This window comes from Eptatretus burgeri, chromosome 8, assembly GCF_056783735.1.
Source record: "Eptatretus burgeri isolate ZD-2024b chromosome 8, Ebu_testis_v1, whole genome shotgun sequence".
Classification (NCBI taxonomy): Eukaryota; Metazoa; Chordata; class Myxini; order Myxiniformes; family Myxinidae; genus Eptatretus; species Eptatretus burgeri.
This window is the reverse complement of record NC_140968.1, coordinates 81,439,343-81,464,586: the sequence shown is the minus strand read 5'-3', so window position 1 is coordinate 81,464,586 and position 25,244 is coordinate 81,439,343. Positions and strand designations below refer to the sequence as shown.

The following is a 25,244-nucleotide window of genomic DNA, read 5'->3' as shown; positions in this document are numbered from 1 at the left end:
CAGAAAACCTGGTGGGGGAGACGGTTTAGTACCGACAACCCGACCAGGAAACAGGTTAGTGCAGGTTTACATGGTACCTGTAAGCAAGTCACAGATCAATCTGAAATGGCCTTACCAAACCATATGGAAAATGTAAAAAAAAAACACATGGAAAAATGTGAAAATAAGAGCAACATATGAGGTGGGGGTTTGGAGGGTCCAATTTCATTGGATTACACATATTCCAATTGGAGGGATTACACATATTCCGTGTGTAATCAAGAGCCACAATAATGGAAAGGAAATTTTTTGCTGTCATTAATCTAAAGCATTTTGTTTATACGAGGAAATTCAATCAATCTTTTGAAGGAATAATGCACGTTCAGATGCATGTTGGGCTTGCAGATAGTTTTGGTTTGATAAAATAAAGACTATTGTGTGAGCACATTTGTAAGTCAGTCTTTCATACACTGCACTTGAAGTCGCTATTGCGAATTATCATTTAACCAGACCCTGTAACATAATGCTCGGAGCATCCGCTCTGAGTCTGGGATGCCGGTGGTTCAAACACCAGCCGAGTCATACAAAAGACTTTTAGGAATGGTCGGCCGACGTGCTGCTTCCTTGCTTGACGTTAGCATTTAAAAAGGATAGAGCACAAATAAAAACCACATGTTGGCAAGCATTGCGCAAGATTTGATGGTCCTAATATGGCCTCCCTCTGCTTCGCTGCAATTCCTTTTGAGGGAGACTCATGTTATTTTATAATACATCATGAATGGTTGACAAAATGGCCCATATCTGTCCTTGGCTAACTGTGCATACCTGGTGATGCTTAAATGAGATCACATGGGCACAAACGGGAAATGGTCTTCGAAGGATTGAGAAAAACAAATGCAAGCCCGGTGTTTGTTGTCATTTTCCACAGATAGTGTGACTGGCCAATATGAGACACTTGGCTTCCTTTTATCTATTTATACATTCACAAGTGAGTTCGGGCCAAACAAACAGTGCCTTTAGTGCGGGTTGGAAAAGAAAGCTCGTCGACTAATCGCTCCAGTAATTCCAAGGACATCAATAGCTGGAGAGAGATAAACATTACACGAGTTAGTTAGAAAGGAGCATTTCATCATTAGACTCATCCTTTAGCCAAGTTAGGTTTTGAGTTAATTACCATTTCATGATGTGGATATATCACTGGGTCACTGGTTGCTTACCGTCTTTGGCCTTCATGATAAGTGGCACGTTTTCCCTCACAAAGGAATGCACCTTCATGACCAAGCGAACCTGAAAGCATAAATAGTCTTCATTCATTCACTCATTCAGCAAAGAGTCTGGATTTAAAAAAAGAAAGAAATTGTATTCATACATTCCCCCTTCACACCAGTGTAGAATGAGAACAAAAACTGCAATTAAACAAAGCTGCTTACACACAGAATCTCTTATTCAAAGGTTTTATCCACAAAACCAGACTCGGTGGTGTAATACTTAGAGCGTCTGCTCTGAGTCTGGGAGGTCAGCGGTTCAAACATAACCCCGGCTGAGTCAAACCAAAGACATAAAATGGATGTGATGTTTGACACTCGGCATTTAAAGAGGATACAACACAGACAAAACCATAGGTTGGCAAACATTGCATAGGCTTTGATGGGCCTCATGGCCTCCTGGGTTTAAGTTACTTGCAATGGATAATTCAGAAGTCTTCATTTGGAAATGTTCCAAATACAGTCTGGTAGTAAAATATTCTACTTGCTTATTCTCCTGATGCATAGGGAGAGAACAATGGCTTCCATCGATGGTGAATTATTTTCTATAACAGTGAAAACGATGAGGACAAAACGCATGCACACGTAAAGCAGAATTATCTCGTTGTTGGCGGACCCGACCCAGGCGGAGAATTATCAGAAGCAGAGGACAAAACTTCGCAGAAGACTTCGCACATCACAAGAGGACTTCATAAAAGGGGGGTCACATAACCAAAGGTTTTTTTTTTGCATTGTACATGTTGCCTGATGGGAACTCAAATTTACAGATCAGATGAAAACATTCTCAACTGTGGAGGATGCAGAAATTTAGGACTTATGAAGGTTTTCGGGGTGGTGGGATGGGGGAGGGGGAATGGTAAATCACATTTGCAATTTCACAGTTGTTCCCGTTTTTACCTCCGCCATCTGCGATGGACAAAGGTTACGTTTTCACGACTGTCGTTTCTTTGTTTGTGTGTAGGATATCTCAAAAAGTTATGGACGGATTCGGATGAAACTTGGTGGACAGGTTGGTTGCATGTGTAACAAGGACGGATCGACTCAAATTTGGAGGGGATCCGAATCCGGATCCGGATCCGATCATTTATTCAAGCGATTATTCACCATTGAGAGATAATCGGGCTAAAACTGATAGATAGCATGATATCTAAAAAAGTTATGGACAGATTCTAAGGAAACTTGGCGGACAGATCGGGTGTGTGACAAGGATGAATACATTCAGTTTTGATTAAGATGGAAATCCAGATCAGGATATGAGAATTTTTTTTATTTTTGAAGTGATTCATCAATATTGAGAGATGGGGGTCAAAAACAATATAAAGCATGGTATTTTAAAAAGTTGTGGATGAATTAAGACAAAACTTGGTGGATAAGTTGGTTATGTGACAAGAACCGGCTGATTAGATTTTGGTTCAGGTCCGAATCCAGATCCGGCCTATCAGTGGGTAACAAAACGTAAACTGGTAGAAGTATGCACTCTACCGAATGCTGTTCTAGATATTACTATTGCCTCCGCCACCGAAGGTGGACAGAAGTTATATTTTCGCCCCTGTTTGTCTGTCTATTTGGCTGTAAGCAGGATATCTCAAAAAAGTTGTGGATGGATTATGACAAAACTTGCTGGATGAGTTGGGTACGTGGCAAGAACAAGCCGATTAGATTTTGGTTCACGTCTGTTTGCAGATCCAGCCTATCAGTAGGATACAAAACTTAAACTGTTGAGCCTGGATGAGGTATTCCCTCTACCGAGCGTCGTTCTAATTACTTAAGTTAATCTCCATAATTTAAACTTCATACAAATATAGTTAACTCGGTTTGCTGCTAATCAACACAGTGGCATTGTGGTTCGAACATCAGCTATAAGCTTTGGAAGTTGATCGCCGAGTCAAACAGAAGACTTTAAAAATGATATTTGCTGCTGCCGCGTGTGACAGCACTTGGGAGATAGAGAATGAATAAACCCCACATGTTCGCATCTCATGTTGATTGCTAGTACCCAGAATACTCTAGGAGTTTACGTCCCTTCCTCAAAAAGGTGTGAAGTCATCTGGGTGTTGTCGATCTTCTGTCTGCATGCGTGCATGTGATTAGTGTAACAGCTCCTCCACAAGGAGCTGTTAAAAAAAAAAAGAGAAAATAAATTTAAAAGTGGGCCGGCACTTATCATCCACCGGTTATGCCCATTTATTAAATACTTGGCGGGCCTACCCGTCGCTTCGCTGACGGGTTTCATGAAAAGACAGAATGTTGTACTTCACAAACATATTGCATGCCTGTCTATCTGTGAATCTCAATGACGATGTAAAATGAAGTGAAACGCATGAAAAAAAGATCTTTTATCATGCAGTCGTTGTTGCTGCTGTCAGGGTGGATGTGGTTGTTGTTTGTGAGCTCCTTTCATGTACTGTTGTAAATTTTTTGATTGCTTTGAGAAGTATTACTTTGTATAATTTTGTGTGCTCCTACTGTATCCATGATGCTTTATTCTAAAGGTTTCCTGCTGCCATCCGTTGGAACAGCTACATTAAAGCTCGAGGTCCCGCTTCTTTCTCTTGCATTCCAGAAAGACGGGCTTTTAAAACAGGTATTATTTATGATTAAACGGACTTACAATTTGTTCCAAGAAAATAGATTATGAGCTTTCCAACCAAGTAACACAATTATATATTCTCCAATGATACCATTTTATTATCCTGACAGCAAGAACTTAGCATGACACACACACACACACACACACACACACACACACACACACACACACACACACACACACACACACACACACACACACACACACACACACACACACACACACACACACACCTTTCCTAATAAATTACAAAGCCCACAAAAGCCACATTGTGAAATATCTTCGTAATATATTAATAATAGTGATATACTCTGCAAACATTGAGCAAATCTTCAAAGATAATAAATTGACTAAAATTAATAGAAAAGAAAATTAACTCAATAAAAAAATATATACATATATGATCACTGGACCTGTAGCTGATCTGGGCCCTGGCCTAATGTTATAAGCCAAATTTGGTAGCATTCCGACTGGTGGGTGTGGAGATTTTTTGAAGACATTTACTGAGTCAGCCATTTTTACCTACTTCAAGTCAAGTGACTGAAACGAGCTTTGCAATCCCCATTACCACTCAGGAGCGGAACGTTGCTGCCAAATTGCAACCGGATCGGCCCAGCGGTTTGGCCAGAGAAGTCGAAATAGGAGACGGACGGACGAACGGTGGACAATGACAATACCTTATCTGGAATTCCGATTCCAGATAAGCTAATATGATAACATTTTAATTGCTAATTTTACATTCTAAAAACAAGTGTATGAACTTTTGTTATACTTAACAGATTCATATCTATGTGATTACTGGCGTAGGCTAAATGGCGCTGCATGCCGGGAGGGGAGGGGGGAGGGTGGGAACATGACGCTGCCTGGCTGGATGAATTTTTCCCGGTGGTGGTTTTGGGACTGCAGTTATTGGCCTCATTGTGATTATATTTTGCCTGCAGGCTGCTAGCAACACTGCCCGACTCCACATCCCAATCTCCACTTTATAGCAGCCTTTGGTGGCCTCAAAACAAATGTTAAGGGCAACATGTGGCAGCTCAAAACCTTGCCCAGATTCTGAAGTAAATACATCTAAAATTTGGGGCCTCGATACGTTATGGTTCAGCCATAAAAGAGTAACAAACACACAAGCATTTGAAAATATGTATATAGATTATTATTATTATTCCCTTTTTGTATATTTTTTCACTCAATAGTGAAACATATTGTGGTAAATATGGCCCATTGATCTCGTTTCTTCATTTGTTTACGTGTGCGTATTGGACGGGGAGTCAATTACCCATTTGGTCCACAACTGCGCACCAATTTCTGTGGATGGAAGTGCTGCTGTGGTGTTCCCTGTGATTTAGGGTGGAAACGCCAAAGTTGGTCAGGGTACCGGAGATACCTTGCATCCTCTTCAGGAAAAATACCGTTGGATCTTTAACATCGACCAGCTGATGCTGGAGATGTGACATCCAGTTTGGCGTCCAACCATGGGACGGAGCACTTCAGCATGCAACTCAATGCGTGTGAAACGCCGACCCAACTGCTTAGATTAAAGTTGGTAATCAAACCCAAACTATACAGCTCACAGAAAAGTGTGTTACCTCTGAACCATCCTGTTGGAGAGATTCTTACACAGTCACCACAATCAAATGGCACACAAAATTCTCATGCACGTCACTCGGTTGATACGCTCAGTTAGGTAAAATTGTACTACTGAACAATCAAAAATAAAAACAACATTTTTACACACATAAAAATATAAATCTAACTGGATCATAAACACAGATACAAATATTTCATTACTGTTGAACAGGTTCTTAATAAATTGTGGAGAACACTATAATAGCTTTTCCATGAACCTCCATTTCAAGAGTGTTTAACAAAAATGTCCACAACTAAAGTGCCATGATTTAAATTGATAATCAATTGGCGTATAAACGGGTAAGCAGAGCCAAGTCACACCTGTTCCAAGATGACGATGAAACAACTCGCTGGAGGTAGTTTGTGCCAGAGTGCCACATACACTGGCCCAGCGCCCAGGCCAAGCACTTGGTACGTTGCAAGAATGAGGCCATAGATGACAGAGATAAGGTAGCGCCGGGAACCGAGAACATGGTAAGCACGTGCCCAGCTTGCAAGCAAGCAGTAGGGAACCATCAGCGCAGACAGAAACATACACACCCATGCAAATATGGCGGTTGGGAGTTGACCAAAGGCGTAGGCCAACAAGTCAAACTCCAGCACAAGCCTGCAAGTAGAGGCGTCGAATAAGCATGAGAAAAGAGAAATACGAAGAAACAAAAGAGGGAAGGATAATGGCATGAAGCACACAATGATGAAGCAGAATATTAATGCTACTGGAGAGCACTCCAGCCTTCTGTGTAGAGTGCCCTTCTCGGCCCACCTGAGTATGGGCAACGTGCTGCATCACATTCTTTGAAATGCACTTTATAATTTTTGAAAGAAATTTTATTGATCACAACATATGATACACCACATCATAAGATAAAGGAAGAATATTTGTAATACCGGCTCCCACCAAAGGTGGGGCTATTTTCACCACGTGTAAACTTTAGCTTTTCGGTGACGCACACGATTGCTCCGTTTTTGTCATATTGTTACGGATTTGGAAGCCATTTACACACAAACAGACAGCAGTCCCCAGGCTTAGTTATCTCGATAAGTATGTGTTTATAGTTAGGGTCCCCTACCTGTATCTAAATGGAATTACATGTGTGTGCTGCGAGTTACTTTTTTAGTCAGGGTTTTTGCAATACAAATCGAGCCTCCAGCCAACCGAAACCATCACTCCTTCACTTCCATTACACACGCGTGTCCAGCCACGTACATGGAGAAGTCTGATCTCCATCGCCTCAGATCGAGACTCCGCCCATAAAGTCAGGGGCGTGCCCTTTGTCCAATCACGCACAGAGGGTGACTTTCCCACGACACCCTGGCCAATGAGGGTTGAGATGCCTCAGATGGCGATTTTCTCACCCCGCACAAGAAATGAATAAAGGAACGCCAGGCTCCGGAGCGCTGGTCTTGGGAGGTCGTGGGTCTTGGTGCTGGTTAGTTCGTCTGGTCCTGGGTCATCGTCGTCTCTGATCTTCCCCTTGGTCTTGGCTCGTTGGTGTGTGGCTGGTTGGAGAGTGCAGTCCCTGGTGCTTGGTGCGGCGACGAAGGTGTGGGTTCGAGTCCCCGAACTAGCTCTTCTCGACCAGACAGCACGAGGCGGAAAGGTGCCCAACCGGCCCCATTTCGTGTGTGTGTGTGTGTGTGTGTGTGTGTGTGTGTGTGTGTGTGTGTGTGTGTGTGTGTGCGTGTGTGTGAGTGTGTGTGTGTGTGTGTGTGTGTGTGTGTGTGTGTGTGTGTGTGTGTGTGTGTCGGTGGCACCCGTCCTGTAAGTAGAAACTGTTAAGTGCCTGTGTTCATTGTAAATTTCATTTCTGATAGTCAGTTAAACTCTGCTCGTTTTGTGCTCCCCTGCCCCATTATAAATAAACCCCCAATTGTTCAATGTACCAGCTCGTTGTTGTGCTTTCTATTATTAACCCAGCACAGTTCGTGCTTGAGAACCAGTAAGCCGATTGGGCTGTAAGTTGTCGTTTGGACCGACGAACTTTGGCAATTCCGCTCGGTTACACCGGACTGAGGTCGCTAGAGCGACTCGGTTCGACAGAGTCCATTGAGGGTGCGACTTTCCCAGTAATTTGGCGACGTGGGTACTTAGATATTGAAATTTGGCTATTAACCCTACCCCACGCCATCAGAGAATTGGCGAGCACGATCCTTAAGTGACCCGTGACCTTCGGAGTTGTCCGAAGGTTACGACCTGCAATTCCGGGTGTTTGGTGAGAGACTGCTCTACTGCTCCACCTGGCGGCCGTTCCTCACCGACCCCCGGCCCACAACAATATTTCATAAAAACTGGGTATGGTAGATCATCGATACTAGTGTGTGTGTGTGTGTGTGTGTGCGCGTGCGTGCGTGCGTGCGTGCGTGCGTGCGTGCGTGCGTGCGTGCGTGCGTGCGTGCGTGCGTGCATGCGCGTGCGTCAATCTGTCTGTCTTCTCCATAACTCCTAAACCAAGAAACCGAGCATCCTGAAACTTTGCAGCATACTAAGAAAACTCCACAGAAGTGCATGACTGAAAATTGGGTGTTTGGGTTAATTAAAACCCCCTTTGAAGACAATTAATGGCCTCATTTAATTACATCTATCAGGCGCCATCCTCGGTCAACGCTCTCTGTGGGGTCTTCAGGTGTATCTTAGACAACCTCGCTGGGGTCTGAAGCCGCCATGTTGTTTGGCCTGCTCAACCATACCCTGACTTGTAACAGGCAACAATGATTTCTTAACAATGAAGTTTTTTTTTTTTCTTCACTTTCGTCACTCATATTATCGAATGCCTGTTCATCATACCTATGAATCACTGGGCACATCACTTTTGTAGGTGCTATAGTTTTAAAATTAGGAGCTTAGAGTAATTTAATTCATTATCCGATGCAATTTTCCATGATCTATTCTCACGGAGTAATTAAAGTACATCATCGAAATATTATTTTGGTTTTGAGGATCGGATATCGTCCGGACTAAATAAGTGTCAATACCTGGAGTGAAATCTGATAATTTAAAGAAATAACGAGTCTTAAAACTAAGCCGATATACCTATTTACTTTAAGAAAGCAAGGCAGTGGTCCCTCCTTCTCCATATAGCTATACACAAGAAAATGTGAAATTTCCAAAGCATTCAACTTGTCTTTTTCTGCAGATTGGAGAATTAAATTGAGTGAATTAATGATTTTGGAATGAGCCAAAATTAACCAGCTTCATTGAGCTCTACGATTGAATGCATTCACTGCTAGACCTCGTACTCCGTCCCCCAGAGGGACTGCTTATCCGTAGAGGTTGCCAGATCTGTGTCAATATGTTTGGAGTTTTCACGAGGTGCTCTACAGGGAATCAAAGCAAAACTGGTGAAAAACGGACGTTTTATAATAAAGTTACAACGCTTGCGAGGACTGTGAACCGATGTACCAAGTGACGCATGCACAGATGAGCAGGCAACATGGCAAATTATCTGCATATTTATTTCACAGGCGATTAAACTTTGCGATGTCTCCAGGGTCGCTCTACATTAAACAGCAACTCTTTTGTGAATAAAGTCATGATTTTAATGAATCCATATAATTTCTTTAACTGCTGCAGGCACAGTGAAGAGCAGCTTTAAAGTTAAAGGGATCATATATAGTATGCAACCACAGCCTGTCCAGCCGTTCCTCCTCAACCATTAAATTGGAGTCCTTGCTTGAGTGCTTAAGCCACTTGCCAAGCACCCCACAGTCGATAGTGGTACAGCGCTACGTCATTCTGAGCAAATCGCTCACTCATTGCGGACACTTTTGCCATGCCCCTTTCCCCCCCGAGCGAGTGGTTCACACCCTATCACCCCCACCACAAGCGAGCGACGAGCGCCCCGTGGCCCCCCCACCCGAGCGAGCGGTCCGGACGGTCGCCGTCTCCACGCGGGTGAGGATGGTCGTTCGTCTCCGGGCGGGTCCGGACAGTCGTTCATTCGGCTCCGAACGGTCATTCGTTCGGCTCCGCGAGTCCGGATGGTCATTTGTTCAGCTCCGTGCGGGTCCGGACGGGAGTACGTCTCCGGACGGGAGTACATGTCCGAGCAGTGTTCGTCTCCAGACGGCTTGGCTCAAGACGTGTCCGGACAGGAGTTCATCTCCGGACGGGAGTTCGTCTCCGGGCGGTGTTTATCTCCAGACAGCTTGGCTCAAGACATATCCAGACGGGAGTTCTCCGGACGGGAGTTCGTCTCCGGAAGGGAGTACATCTCCGGATGCATCCAGGCGGTTTGTCTCAGCAGTATTTGTAGTATGACCAATAGAAAATGGATTTCAGACATTGTTTTGTTTCCATATTCACTGTTAATCTATGCAGATGCATTTTGATGATACTATGAATCATAATTAACACTTCACCGCACATCTGCATTCCCTTACTCTCACCTCTCGCTGACTTTCTCTCCCTCCTCGCTCCCCGACCCCTCCTCACCCCCACCCCTCCTCATTCTCCATCCCTCCTCACTCTCCCTCCGTCCCTCATTCTCCACCCCTCCTCGCTCCCCTTATTTTTTCCCCTCTAAGTATTCCCGTCAGCAAAGCGACGGGTGGTATTTGCTAGTGAATAATAAAGATGAACTAGAAGGGCACTCTTTAACATCACGATGTTGGCAGATATGCTTCCACCCACATAAAAAAACATGGCTGCCGAACCACGTGATCGATGAAGTCATCAGCTTCGCCCCCCCCCCCCCCCAATACAATTTCACCCGAGATGACCCTCACAAATATTCATACTAATCGGATAAAGCATTCGACATATGGAATTATGACATCATAACGAAGCCACCTATGACATAATCATAAAAAAAACTTGTTTCCCATGGGAAGTACTTGACATGTGCCAAGTTTCAAATTTTCCATGGAGCTGTTTCAGATACAGAGGTCCAAATCGTTTTCGTTTTTTTCCAAAACGGATGCCACACCACATGAACTATGACGTCATAATTATTAATAAAACATTCTACATGAGCAGTCGCACCTACAGTGACAATTTTGTGTCAATCGGATTAGCGGTTGCAGAGAAAAGAGAAACTTAGCACTGACGGACAACCCGAAAACATAATGCCTCCGACGATTTCATCAGCGGAGGCATAAAGAGGAAGAAAAAACAGGAGTCACAGAGCCAAAAAAAAGGCTGCATCTCGATATCATTAGTATTGCTTTGTATTCTTCCAATATCCATCCATCCATTGGGACCATACTCTGTACAGAACGTTGGTGCTGCTTAAGCAGTCTCCTTGGCTATTGGGCACAATCCTGGACGGGTCGCCACTCCGACACAGTATACCAGTAAGCAGGCACTTATTTTGCCGACCTCGGAAAGAAGACAGGCAGAGTAAACCCCACCTGGTACTAATTCAACAGCTGAGTGGGATTTGAACTCAGGATCATAGGATCCCAAGCCCACCACCCTAACTATTAAGCCAACATCAGGCATATTCTTCCAATATGGAGGAACATTTTAAATATAGACGCAAAGGAATGGACATGGAACCCTTGCATAAAAGCTCTTCAAAACACCGGTCAAGCAGTGATCATTGTGCAAAGCATAAACAAAGAAAATACTTATTTGCAAAGGATTTTTAGGGAGAATAAAATAAGAGTGAAACCCACAATGCAATCAGGAAGCCCAATCAACCTACCTGCCCTCATCGATGAAATCAACGACGATGGTGCTGATGATAAACAGGATGAGTGCAGCGATGAACATGTGGTAAATGGTTCGCACATGGTTTATCTCAAACAGCTCACTGAAAACATCCCAGAAATACTGTTACACACATGTGGGCAGTTAATGTATTCTGAGAAATCAATCTTAAAAGGATCAAAGGTTGTTGATCGTTCACACTTGCCTTGAAATTCAGTTTGGTTATTTTTACAAGTTTATATTTGCTTCAATATTTGCTGAGATTCATCATGACCGCATCAAAGAAATGTACTGAATCTTTCGATTGCAGACCCCCTGGACCGTTTTGCACTCTCCCAACACCCCCACCCACCTTCTCACTTCCACCAAACAATGAAAAATAGGCCTTTATTTGAATGCACAACTTGTCAGTTAGCTTTTGTTGTTTTTGTTCTGTAAAACAAACTTTTGGATGCATGCCGAGGCACAAGATTATCTGAAAGTGGGGGAAATTTTTTTTTTTTAACTTACTCAAGCAAAGACTTTCGTGGCAGAAACAGCTTCCCTTCCTCTGGAGGGCGCTTCAGGTTCCTGCGAATGAGGGAAGCAAGTTTAGGCCAATTTGCATAAAATACATCTTGCAATTCTGGCAATCAAATCACATGGAGCTCGCTAAACAGCATCAGCAGGGAGGACAGGCCACAACGCGACTGGAACACCACATTGCAAAATATCTGCCAGGCGTACACTCTTCAGAATAAATGATATGTATGAATAGCAAGGAGAAGCTTGTGTTTTCAAGAGCCAGGATCTCCGTTTTGGTAAGAGGAGGTCAAGACCATCCATCAGCGTTCGACGAAGTCAACATACAAAGGTGGGAAAAGTATCAAGGCTGCGATTTAAAACAGGATGCAAGAAGCAACTTCACTTAACATATCCCCCTTTCATTTGAAAATTTTCTTCAATTCAAACGGGACTCTTCATCAAGGTTGAAGGTCGGCTAATTGTTATTGCTCTGGGAATGAACGATTCCAGCTTGATAATGGATCAGAAGATAATTTAGACCATGTCGGCCAGTCTAATTTCTCCATCTCATCGGTACCGTTTCATGAGGCAAAATACATGCATGGAAGAAAGATCACGGTAACAGTTGCGATTTGACAAGGCATGCTAATACGAGTGTTTGAAATTCCATGTGGAATTTCGTTTGCGTTTGTAACAAAGCTTGTACATGTAAAACAAAAACGAGACTAGCATTACTTTACAAGGTATATTCTCCAGCTTTAGACAGTGATGCATATTCCTTCGGTAACATGAATATTTAAGACAAGTACACATCAGTGGAGGCATCATTCTTCATCGACAATGGAAGATTCGTCCAAATAAACACTGGAGTCGCTCTGAATAGACATCGATGGGAAAATAAAGATGATTAATTTTCTCAACCAAATGTTCAGAGAGAGGTGTGCTGACCATCTTTGGGGGGGGGGGATTGAGGGGGGGTGGGGAGAGGAGATAGGAGGTAAAGTGAAAACGTTTCGGGGGTGCTTAGCTCTTGCTTTGAAGGGCTCATGCACTAAATGTCGCATTACCTTCTTCCCCACGGTGGCGAGCACATCCACCCACCCATTGGGACCATGCTCTGTGCAGAGTGTTGGTGCTGCCTTCGCAGTCTCCTTGGCTATTGGGCATAATCCTGGATGGGTCGCCACTCCGACACAGAATACCAGCATGCTAGCATTCATTTTGCCGACCTCGGAAGGATGACAGGCCGAGTTAACCCCACCTGGTATTAATTGAACAGCTGAGTGGAATTTGAACTCAGGACCCTAGGATCCCAAGCCCACCACCCTAACCATTAAGCCAACACCATAGTGGCGAGCACATCCGTTTCAGCATTTCATTGAAATTTCACAATCATCATTACTTGCCTTGTTCATCAAAATCTTCTTGACTCAAGGTACTCATTAATGATTGCAGATGTCAATGCACACTTATGGTCAGTCCGAATCAGATCAACGCACTTGCTGTTGGCGTTACTGATCAAGGTGGCTGGTTTTGCAGCACGTGCTTCATTCTGTACACTTTCACATCTGCCTTTAAATGAGTTGTAGCACTCAAATATGAACGCAAATTTCAACTGGTTTGACTTAAACAAAAGCAGGAAACATGTGATTGTAAATTGATGTTGATTACCATCATGAGAAACAGAAATTCGTCAAAAAATTGTAATTTGGAAAAATAAAAAAATACACTTTCACACGGAGCAAATCTATAAACATTGATCGAGGAATAATGGAGCTTTAACAAAAATCACAAGTGGCATGAGGAGACATCAGTATAACCGAGTGTGAAATACAAGAAGATAAGTCGACGATTTATAAACACAAAGTATATGGGATTTGAACTGAGGTTCTGACCATCACGAGTCATTCAACCATCATGAAAACGAGACAGGCCAAAACCAATATAAATATTACAGTACTTCAAAGAAGAGAGTAAATTATAGAAGACAAAACTGAAATGAGTAACTGAATAAATTAATTGATTTCTTCATTTTCCTGTTGCAGGAGCTTGGTAACAGCCAAATCACACACACACACACACACACACACACACACACACACACACACACACACACACACACACACACACACACACACACACACACACACACACACACACACACACACACACACACACACACACACACGTTAAAGCATCTATAGGTAAGTAGGGTAAATTGGTGAAATGATCTTGCAAAAGTGGATACCAACATGCCATTTGGCACAAAGGGAGTTTTTTATATATAGATTAATATTTTAACAAGACCCAAACTGGCCAAATTCAGATTTGGGTGTAATTTAGCAAAATCCAAGATGGCCGCCAAATGCTAATTAATCAATTTAAAAAACAACCATTTCCATCAAATTATGTTAGATATTACTTGCATATGCTTTAATATCACCATATTTCATGCATGATTCAAAGAAATTGAGTTGACATCTAAAAAAATATTTCAATAATTAATAATGGTATTTTAATTAGTTTAATTACCGTTATTTTGATTAAACATTTAAATTGAAGTATTTACAGATGTTAAATCTTTTACTCAGTCTACCTTTTGTCTGTGTGTATATACCCCAGAGAGGCATCATAGAAGGTAGCTAGACAATGTAAATATTGCAAATTATTAATTTCAAGGGCTCATATGTAGCTTATTGACACACAGATGCAGAAGAAATTCTGTCCAGCAATGCTATGTTCCTTCAATCCCGAGAGCACTATCCATCACAAGCATACAGATTTGTACATGGGAGGGAAGCTTAAATACACTTGCATCGTTTTTGGCAGTTACAGTGAAGGAGCTCTTGACAATGAACAGAGTCTTCGGACAGATTTGTCCAGTGGGGTACCATTCCTTGGTCAGTCTTCTTCCAGCCCCACTGACATTCATCCGGTAACTCTGGCATCCTGATCAGACACTGCCCCCAAATGTGTCCTGCTTGCAAAGCTGCCCTTTTGCAGTGTTCTTCTAATGCTGCTTTTGTGGGAGGGATATTTTCGATTTGCCGACTTCTCTTGGTGAAAAGCATTTGTCGGCATTAATTGATGTCAGTACATGAACTTGTCCTGTCATACAAGAGGACTGTGTACCTCTCCAGATGTGCCATTTGACTCTCTGTTATTTCAGAAAGATTCATGGAGAGACTGATAAATGTGTCAGTGATTTCAGGGAATGCCTTCCACACCTTCCAGGCAGATTTCTTGCCATGCCCTGCAAATGCTGAAATTGTATCACAGCCGATATAGGCATGCCAGTAAGGCAGAGCTGAACACATCTGTGGTCCCAAACTTCTGGCATACTGATGGATAGGGATGTTGCATTTATTTCTGCCCACTCCAAATGCTATCCATAATTCTTCAACACTAATTTGATGATAGGCCAAGATGGCTATGATAACAACATCAGAATCTACAGTCCTTATGAGTATTTTGCTGTGTCCTTCTCTAACAGCATGTTTGGCATGGAGAAGTAGATGCGAGTCTGCTCCCTCATGTCCACAACCTGATACCTTAAGCTTGACATAATCCCCCTTCAGGATTACCCCGACACCATTTCTCCTACCATCCACACCATGGTAGAACAGTTTGAAACCACCTCCAATGCTCCTAGCCTTACTCCCCATCCACTTGGTCTCTTGTACACACAGTATATCCACCTTTCTTCTCTCCATCATATCAGCCAACTCTCACCCTTTGCCAGTCATCGTCCCAACATTCAGAGTTCCAACTCTCACCTCCACACTTCTACCCTTCCACCTCTGGACCCGCCCTCCCCGTCTCCTTCTCCTCCTTCGCCCAGCAGTGGCACAATTTCCACCGGTACCCTGCTGACCAATGGTACCGGTGGCGGTCGTTGGTAACCCGGGCCTCGACCGATCCGGTATGGAAATCCGTTTTATTGTCCGCGTAATGATTTGGCATAGGTTTTTACGCCGGATGCCCTTCCTGACACAACCCTGATCACCTCATACGACACACAGGGATATGGTACACCTGTTCTAACCGGGGCATACACTGGTACTCATTTCGCCGACCTGGGAAGGATTACAGGCTGAGTCAACCCCTGGTGTATAATTCAGTAGCCCAACGTGGCTTGAACTCAGGACCTTTTGGGTCCCAAGCCGCTGCCCTAACCACTGCGCCAACACCAGGTTATATATATATATATATATATATATATATATATATATATATATATATATATATATATATATATATATATATATATATATATATATATATATATATATATATATATATATATACATATACACATATACGAGGTGTGTTCAAAAAGTATCCAACCTTAATTTTTCGTGCGTAAACAAATAAAGCTAGGGAGGCGTGGTTTGGTGCACATATGTAGGCGATCCTAATTTGTATGCGTGAATATTTTCCCACCTGCAGAAGCTGTCATTCGCCGACAGACCGCCGATGAGTGAGGAAGTGTAAGTGAGCGCCGTCGGATTTTCGTTTTTGACAAAATGACGGATGACTGTGGTCTCATCGCCAGTGATCACTGTGCTGAAGAAGTTGGGATCGCTGTTCACAGTCTCCAGCATGTCCTGTGCGATCTTCAAACGGAGTTGCTTCTGCTCGATCGTTAGCAGCTTTGGCACGAACTTCGCTGAGATTCTCCTTAAGCCCAAATCCTCAGTCACAATGGAATGAACAGATCCAATGCTGATGCCCGCCTCATCTGCAAGTTCTCTGATCGTGATTCGATGATCCTGCATCAGCAGGGTCCTCACTTGGTCAATGACGGTCTCATTTCGGGATGTTGAGGGCCTACCAGAACGTGCTTCACTTTCCACTGATGTGTGACCATCTTTGAAGCAGTTGTACCACTATTTTATCTGTGTGGTGCCCATTGCTTCGTTCCTGAAGGCCTGTTGAATCTTGCGGATCGTTTCCACTTGGGAATCGCCAAGCTTTACACAAAATTTATTGCAGAAGCGTTGTTCAAGTTTTTCTGTCAGTTTGTCAAAAACGAAAATCTGACGGCACTCACTTACACTTCCTCACTCATCGGCGGTCTGTCGGCAACTGACAGCTTCTGCAGGTGGGAAAATATTCACGCATACGAATTAGGATCGCCTACATACATGCACCAAACCACGCCTCCCTCGCTTCATTTGTTTACTCACGAAAAATTAAGGTTGGATACTTTTTGAACACACCTCGTGTGTGTGTGTGTGTGTGTATATATATATATATATATATATATATATATATATATATATATATATATATATATATATATATATATATACATATATACACATACATACATACATACATCACATTCCCTGTAAGAACTTGCCATGTGCCAAGTTTCAATTTTTTCCTTGGTGCAGTTTCAGAGCAAGAGGTCCAAAGTTTTTCCGTTTTTTTTCAACATGGGTGCCACACCACATGACCTATGACATCATAATTATGATTAAATCATTCCACATGAGTAGTCACAACTATGGTGATAATTTTGTCTCAATTTGACAAGCGGTTCCGGAGAAAAACACGAAAGTTCTGTGCGAACAAACAAAAAAGACAGACAGACAGACAGACAAACAAACAAATGGACCCAAACACAATACCCTCTCCTTCGGCGAGAGTAATTAACCCGAGATGTGTCTTCCCCTGGGTTTTCCCATTGTTTCCGTTAAATTACGTGGATTCCTGTATACGTGTACATTCAGTTCCGTGTACACCTGGTGTATCCGATCTAGAGTTAAAGGGCACTTGACCTTCGGTCTTTCACCTTTTGAACCCCAAAATTAATCAGTTCATCTTTGTATTACAGTCCATAGTTTGGTCAAGTTTAGTCAAAATCCCTCCAGCAGTTCACAAGTTAAGGCGCTGTCACACCTTGACGATTTAGCCAGCAATGGCAACGTATAAAAATGTATGTAAAACGTTGGCGTACGCTGAAATTTTGATGTTTTTTTTTAAGTTTTGGTCGTATTTATAACATGTTGGTCGTATCCATAAGATATTAGTAACGGGCACAGAACGTTTCGTGGTCTTCTAGATAACTTATACCAACGAATGCTAAGCCTGTTGTCAGTGTTCACAACCTTTGCCCAACGATAGTTTAACTTGGGCATAGCGTGCTGCACGTATCGCCAACGAACTCGTGGCGTAGCCTGTTAAAAACCTGCCGCATGCCGATTTAAATCATAACCGCCTGAAAATTGAAAGTCTCAACCACGCAGTCACACCTTGACGATTTAGCCAGCGTATGCCGACGTATGAAAAATTTGCCGAACCAAGCTGGCACACGTCGAATACGTTATGGATAAGTTGTGTATACATTAAGAGCAGGCTGAAAAACGATGAAGTATGCTATCATATTTCATGGTACGTCTCGTACGTCGTGAAATTTCAAGCATGCTGAAAATTTTACGACGTACTCGCCGTATGGCTCACACGTTCCGCTACGCTGGGAATAAGTTGTAGGCACGATATGCGATCGTTGACACGTCAACACTAGTTCCTTGTAAGTTACTCATAAAGGCCCAGTCACACCTTGACGTTTTAGCCAACGTATGCCGATTTTAGAAAAAATTTTCTAAACCGCTGGCACACGTTGAATACGTTATGGGTAAGTTTTGATAACATTGAGAGCACGCTGAAAAACACTGCCATACGTCGTTGTACTTTTCAGTTGTCCTCAAATTTTTGCATGCTTGAAATTTCACGACGTATGCCGGCGTATGACTCACACGTTCCACTACGCTGGCCACAAGTTGTATACACGGTCTGCGATCGTTGACAGACGTCAACATATGCTACTTGTAAGTTAATCATAAGATGAGACATGCCGAGGTAATGTTTAGCGTACCCGAAACTTATTTCTAACCTATGATTAACGTGTTGTTGGCACGTTACGCGATCGTTGCCACACGTCGACAGATGTTACTTTTAAGTTACTCATAGGCTGAAAGACGTCGGTATAATGGATCGTCCTTGTGTCAGTGTCCACGGCCACGGCCAGGACACTTATTTGGAGCATTCTTCAAACTTTTCTTTGGCATGACGAGGATGTTCACACTTCGATGTCTAGCTTGGCTATGATTCCAATTGTCCATCGGCAGCGTCTATTTAAAATAGTCGAGTTTGAGCGTTTTAACACGTTCAGAAGAAACGCTTCAAATTTCCAAACCCCAGCGTCAAAAAACAAAGGCGAGTGACAGCAATTTAAATCGTTCATTGTAAACAATGAAAATAGCTGAGTGCTACCGTTTAAAAGTCGTTGAGTGTAAAAAAAATCCAATTGTTGAGCGCAAGCGTCTACTTTCAATAGTGGAGATGCAGCCATTTAAATCGTTGAGTGGCAGCCTATGAATAGCAAACCCCACGTCACCGGCAAAGATAAACTGCTGCACGATATGGATAAGTTAGGCTATGGTTGGGCATAGTTTGTGAACGCCGGCTAAACGATAATTATTCGTTGGTATACCGTATCTATAAGTTATCGAAGCGCTCTATGCACATTATTAGTTCATTGTGCATTTGTCCAACCCGTTATGAATAGCCCTAAATCGTAAAAACAAGCCATAGCTCATTGTTGAAAAAGCCCCATAAAAAAATTAGCCGCGAAGAACTTCGAACAATGGTGCAAAGATGTCTCCTACCCGTGGACACGCGGACGCAAGGAGGATCCATCATAACCCACACCCTCCCCCTCACACTCACCTACTACTGCCAACATGAACAAACTACTACTAACACTAATACTGATACTGATACCGATACTGTTACTGCTGACATGGACATCGACTCAAAAAGGACTCGAAAACACTGTTGGGTTCCCCTTTTAAGAACACCATTTTTATATACCAATTCCCAAAACCGCTGGGAACACGTCTTTATATGGCAGTTGTAAGTTAGAAACACGTTCATTTATTTTTTTTTGTCGACCGGAAGACGTCATTGGAATACGTCTACATACGTCAATGTGTGTTGGGACTACGTAAAGAATTGGTTCAAAGCACGTCAAACATAAGTTAGAAATAAGTTTCGCGTAAAAAAGACATTACCGCGACGTGTTTCGACTTATGAGTAGCTTATAAGTAGCCTTTGTGGACGTGTGTAAGCGTCCGCATATCGTGTGTGCAACTTATCCCCATCGCATGCGGAACGTGTGTCATACGCCAAGTAAGTCGTAAAATTTTGAACATGTTTAAAATTTCTTGACGTACTCTACTTACTACGACGTATGATAGCGTACTTTAGCGTTCTACTCACGTATACCAAACTTACTCGTACCGTATTTGACGTGCCCCAACATTTTAGACACATTTTTCTTAGGTCGGCATACGCTGGCAAGATCGCCAAGGTGTGACTGCGATGTTGACACTTCCATTTCTACGGCAGTTATGATTCGAATCGTTGTGCGTCAGCCTTTTAATAGGCTACGTCACGTCATCGTCGGCGATGCGTGCAACGCGCTATGCCTAAGTTAGACTATCGTTGGGCATCGGTTGTGTAGGCCGACAACAGGTTCAGCATTCGTTGGTACAAGTTATCTATAACACAACGAAACGTTCTGTGTCCGTTACTAATGCGTTATACATAAGACCAAGTCGCTATGAATACGTCCGAATCTTTAAAAAAAAAACATCAAAAGTTCAACGTAAGCCAGCGTTTTACATAAATTTTAATACGTTGCCATCGCTGGTTAAAACGTCATGGTGCGACCGGGCCTTAAGTCATAACACGTCGAGGTAATGTTTAGCATACCCGTAACTTATTTTCTCCGTCAAGGCACACTTATTTTTTTCTCCTTCTCCGTGAAGGCACGTGACGAAATATCTGAAGTTGTTGTTCTTGATGTTTTTGTGTTTTTTAAGTCTATCACGAATGTTAAAATATATTCGGACATTTGCTTTTCAGTTTCGACGTCGACGTGACAATATCCTCAAACAGAAAATATTCAGAGGAGGAACTAAGAATAAGACATGAGCAAACTGAAGAGGCAATCGGACGTGACGTAACGGCACGTGACGAAATATCGGAAGTTATTGTTGTTGTTTTTTTTTTAAAACACTGCCACTACGACATTATACAGTAGCTGTAAATTAGAAACACGTTCAGTAAGTTCTGTGGTCGTCCGGAAGACGTCAATCAAATACGTCTACATACGTCAATATGTGTTGGAGGTACGTTACACATAGGTTCAAAGCACGTTACTCAGAGGTTAGAAATAAGTTTTGGGTATGCTAAGCATTACCTCGACGTGTTTCGACTTATGAGTAACTTACAAGTAACGTGCCTCGACATGTGTCAATGATCGGGTAACGTGCCTACAACACGTTACTCATAGGTTATAAATAAGTTTCGGGTACGCTAATCATTACCTCTACGTGTTTCGACTTATGAGTAACTTACAAGTAATGTGTGTCGACATGTGTCAATGATCGCATTACGTGCCTACAACTTATGGCCAGCGTAGCGGAACGTGTGAGTCATACGCTGGCATACGTCGTAAAATTTCAAGCATGCTAAAATTTGAGGACAACCGCAAAGTACAACTATGAAAGCCAGCGTACTACGTTTTTCAGCGTAGTACGAATACTTTTTCAGCGTGCTCTTAACGTATACAAAATTTACCCATAACGTATTCGACGTGTGCCAGCGTTTTAGACAAATTTTTCATCAGTCGGCATACGCTGGCTAAATCGTCAAGGTGTGACAGCACCTTTACTGAGGCAACCAAAATCTGCTACTTTTAGCTGAAGGTCCAATGACCTTTGACACTTTGAACCTAAAATCTAATCAGTTCATCATTGCATCAAAATACACCATTGTACCAATAGTTTTTTTTTTAATCCCTTCAGTGGTTCGCAAGTTAATGAAGTAACAAGAATTGATCATGGACGGACGCACAACCCAAAAGCCTTTGGCGGTAGAGGTGTAAAAAGGAAGTTGGGAGAACAATGAAGTGATCAGTGGAGGTCAAAATCTTGTCATTTTTGCAGATCTAATAGCAAAATGTAGACGTCTCCCCATTAAGGATAGTGTTGACAATGATAGCTTAATTGACGTGGAAGGGGCCTTCATAAATTACACATTTCTCACCAAATTTTACTCCACCACTCTAAAGCTTGATAACGCAAGACCATACACACAATGAAAACTTACTGAAAAACCACACCAGACACCATTTAGCTGTTTAATACAGGTGACTGTAAATCAAGCATTTAGACCTTGAAAGAGCATGTAATCAAAATGAAAAGGAGCTGGAGATTTATGTATACGCTATCCTCTTACATATTGTAACAAAAATGCCCCAGGGGTTGGGATAACTATTTAGTGTCATCAGTTGAATCTTCATTACGTGTTTAGCAAAACTGTTATGTCAATGCCCATTATTGTACTTCATCATCACTCTCACCCCTTTGCAATTACCCTGTTATTTTTGTCATTCCTCTGATTATTTATTTGATTTTTTTTCCTTTACCTCTTTGAAGTCATTCATGAGTCGATAACATGTGACGCAAGTCCCTAATCCCCTCTCCCCTACGACAAGACCGAACTTAAGGCTATATCTTGATTCAACATATTGATTGTCACTAGATGGCATTTTAAATACGAGAACATACCCAATGAAGAAGCGGGGCATGGTCTGGCATGAAGCCAGAGGTCATGAACTGAAACGTGCACCCTTACCCAGCCAATAAGCTTTAATGTATAGACCGACGTCCCTCATTCATGAATGGCAGGCAGTTCTTCCGGGAGCCAATCATTAGGGCTGATGTCACAACCCAGGATGTTTTTTTTTCAGCTTGCAGTTTGCCCTGGAGTAGACAGTTAGAGCCAATAAGTTAGTGATCGGCCTTCAACGAGGCAGGGAGAGTTTGGAGTAAGCCATTTCTGAGAGAAGGAACAACTGTAGCTGGCGATGACGATATTTCACTCAGAACGGACACCTTGAGCAACGTTCACCAAGCTCACTGTTTGTTGCCTCATGAAATTGGTGTTTCATCCTCATCTTCTTTTACCTTTCCATCTGTTAGTTTTCTTTCTTTCTATGTGTGGGCATCAGTATTGTTAAGGTATAGGATTAAGTAGGCGTCAGTCCGTAATTGTCCAAATTAAGCATGGTTTGTTTTCCTTTGACCCCCACCCTCCCCACTATGTCTTCATAAACCTTTCTTCGTTAACGAGACTGTCATCTTGTAATAAATCGTTTGTCCATGACTGAATACCATAGCGGCCATGTACAAGTTTAATTTACATTCAGGTGCCAGAAGTAATTCTGTGAGCTTTCACCACTCAGTCCCCGTCATTGGAGGTAAAATATCAAGTGGGACTCAAGAATCATTTATTAGACCAGGATCACAAGATAATATGTATTGAACACGGGCACTAAACCTGTCTTTACCATACGGTATCCTGCATTAAACAGAATTAGTGTGATATAACTCAAAACACTACCTCCCCCCAGAACGCGTTTTGTAACATGTGGTTAAACACCACCCAACAACTCACATCCCTCATCTTCTCCAATGATACATACTTTTTGAATAGCTCCAAACCTGACTTATGTAAGCACGGCTGGTCATGTTACAATTTAAAGTGATTATTCCAGCTAAAAAGCATTCAAAACTGAAGTGGCTGCTTTTTAATATCGAGCAAGAGTGGTGGCACACTGGGAGACCTGTTGTTGGTGTTTTCTGAACCATTTCCATTCCCATTGGTTCCAGGTGGGAGAGATAGTGTGGTCTCGTGAACTAGCGTCTGGACGATTTCTTCAACCCTTCCTTCAAACTGGTTCACCAAGTCCTTCTTCAGTCTCTGTGCAGTGGGGAATCAAAGAATTTTGTTCTTACGTCCGAGTTTGATGCCTTTTTCAAAAGCAATAACTGTTATAAATCCAAGTAAAATTAATGCATAAAATGACAAAAAGTAATTTTTCAACGAAGGCAATTAAAATTTAAGAACTGCTTTTTTAATTGAAATAAAAAATTTCATTTCAGCTCATGGCTCAAAATATCACTCAAATTAATGTGAACAGAGAGCAATCTGGTAACCTGAACATTCAGATTTCATACATCAGAACAAGTAATGACTATAAAAACTGGCTTGGATTAAGTGGTGCAGTCATGGTGATAACCTCCCCACAGCCCATTTAACAACTGCTATATACTAAAATAATCTAGTTCGAAAAAGAGAAGTGTGCCACGCTTCATTCTAAATGGTTTCTTGCTGTCGTAGAATAATAAAAAAGGGCAGCACGTCGTGAAGCTCACCTACATCAGGAGCAACAGTCACTCAAACCCCACCAGACTCCCTCAGACCTTGATTGTTTTTAGATCCTCGTGGAGGATCTCTAAGTCTTACTCACGTTGTTGTTCTTGTGGACTTTTTTTGTTTCACAGCCTACAGTTTTCATCGTAACTTCCTGAAACTTGGCGTATACATGTAAAAATACCCTGCGCAGACAGGAACCATCTCCGATTTTGAAAATTCCTCCGAGAAAAAAAAAGTTATGACGTCAAAATATCTCCGCTAATGGAAATCGCCTAAAAAAAATTATCTCCAAAACTAGGCAAGCTTTTTGAATTCTGTTTGCGGGAATCGAACAGGGCATTAGCAGGGATGAATTACTGCACATATAATACATCACTATGACGTCATATCAATATTTATGACGTCATTCCTATTTTTTGACATTTTTTGTTTCACAACCCAGAGTTTTCATCGGATCTTCGTGAAACTTGCCATGCATATGCAGAAAGCCCACGCACAGGCAGTAACCATCTCCGATTTTATAAATTCTTCCCAGAAAAAAAAGTTGACGTCATAATATCGCCGCTAATGGGAATCGCCCATACCATTATCTCCGAAACTTGGAAAGCTGTTTGAATTTTGTTTGCGGGAATCAAGCCAGGCATTAGCACAGATAATTTATCGCAAACCTGATACATCACAATAACGTCATATTCGTTTTTATGACGTCATCATTAAGAGGATGAGGATTTTAGCTCATTCGAGCTTGTTGTTTCACAGCCTACAGTGTTCATCGAAACTTCCTGAAACTTGGCGTATACATGTAAAAATACCCTGCGCAGACAGGAACCATCTCCGATTTTGAAAATTCCTCCGAGAAAAAAAAGTTATGACGTCAAAATATCTCCGCTAATGGAAATCGCCTAAAAAAAATTATCTCCGAAACTAGGCAAGCTTTTTGAATTCTGTTTGCGGGAATCGAACAGGGCATTAGCAGGGATGAATTACTGCACATATGATACATCACTATGACGTCATATCAATATTTATGACGTCATTCCTATTTTTTGACATTTTTTGTTTCACAACCCAGAGTTTTCATCGGATCTTCGTGAAACTTGCCATGCATATGCAGAAAGCCCACGCACAGGCAGTAACCATCTCCGATTTTATAAATTCTTCCCAGAAAAAAAAGTTGACGTCATAATATCGCCGCTAATGGAAATCGCCCATACCATTATCTCCGAAACTTGGAAAGCTGTTTGAATTTTGTTTGCGGGAATCAAGCCAAGCATTAGCACAGATAATTTATCGCAAACCTGATACATCACAATAACGTCATATTCGTTTT

General features: G+C 42.2%; 1 protein-coding gene across 6 annotated transcripts in view; it reads right to left on the bottom strand.

Annotated features, from left to right (window-relative positions):
- Positions 1 to 25,244, bottom strand: part of LOC147022153 (sterol O-acyltransferase 1-like) — a 99,140-nt gene that overhangs the window by 52,541 nt on the left and 21,355 nt on the right. For 5 of the 6 annotated variants that reach the window (XR_015061086.1, XM_085892794.1, XM_085892797.1 and 2 more), the window contains 5 exons: positions 23,322 to 23,458; positions 11,624 to 11,683; positions 11,109 to 11,216; positions 5,785 to 6,070; positions 1,197 to 1,266 (listed from right to left, as the gene is read on the bottom strand). Coding sequence is in view for 5 of the 6 variants with exons in the window: in XM_085892794.1 (XP_085748920.1) it covers positions 1,197 to 1,266; positions 5,785 to 6,070; positions 11,109 to 11,216; positions 11,624 to 11,683; positions 23,322 to 23,458 (661 nt within the window). In the remaining variant the exon portion in view is untranslated. Of the gene's footprint in view, positions 1 to 1,196; positions 1,267 to 5,784; positions 6,071 to 11,108; positions 11,217 to 11,623; positions 11,684 to 12,684; positions 15,719 to 23,321; positions 23,459 to 25,244 lie in introns of those variants that run through there. The other variant, XM_085892798.1, reaches the window with a different exon arrangement.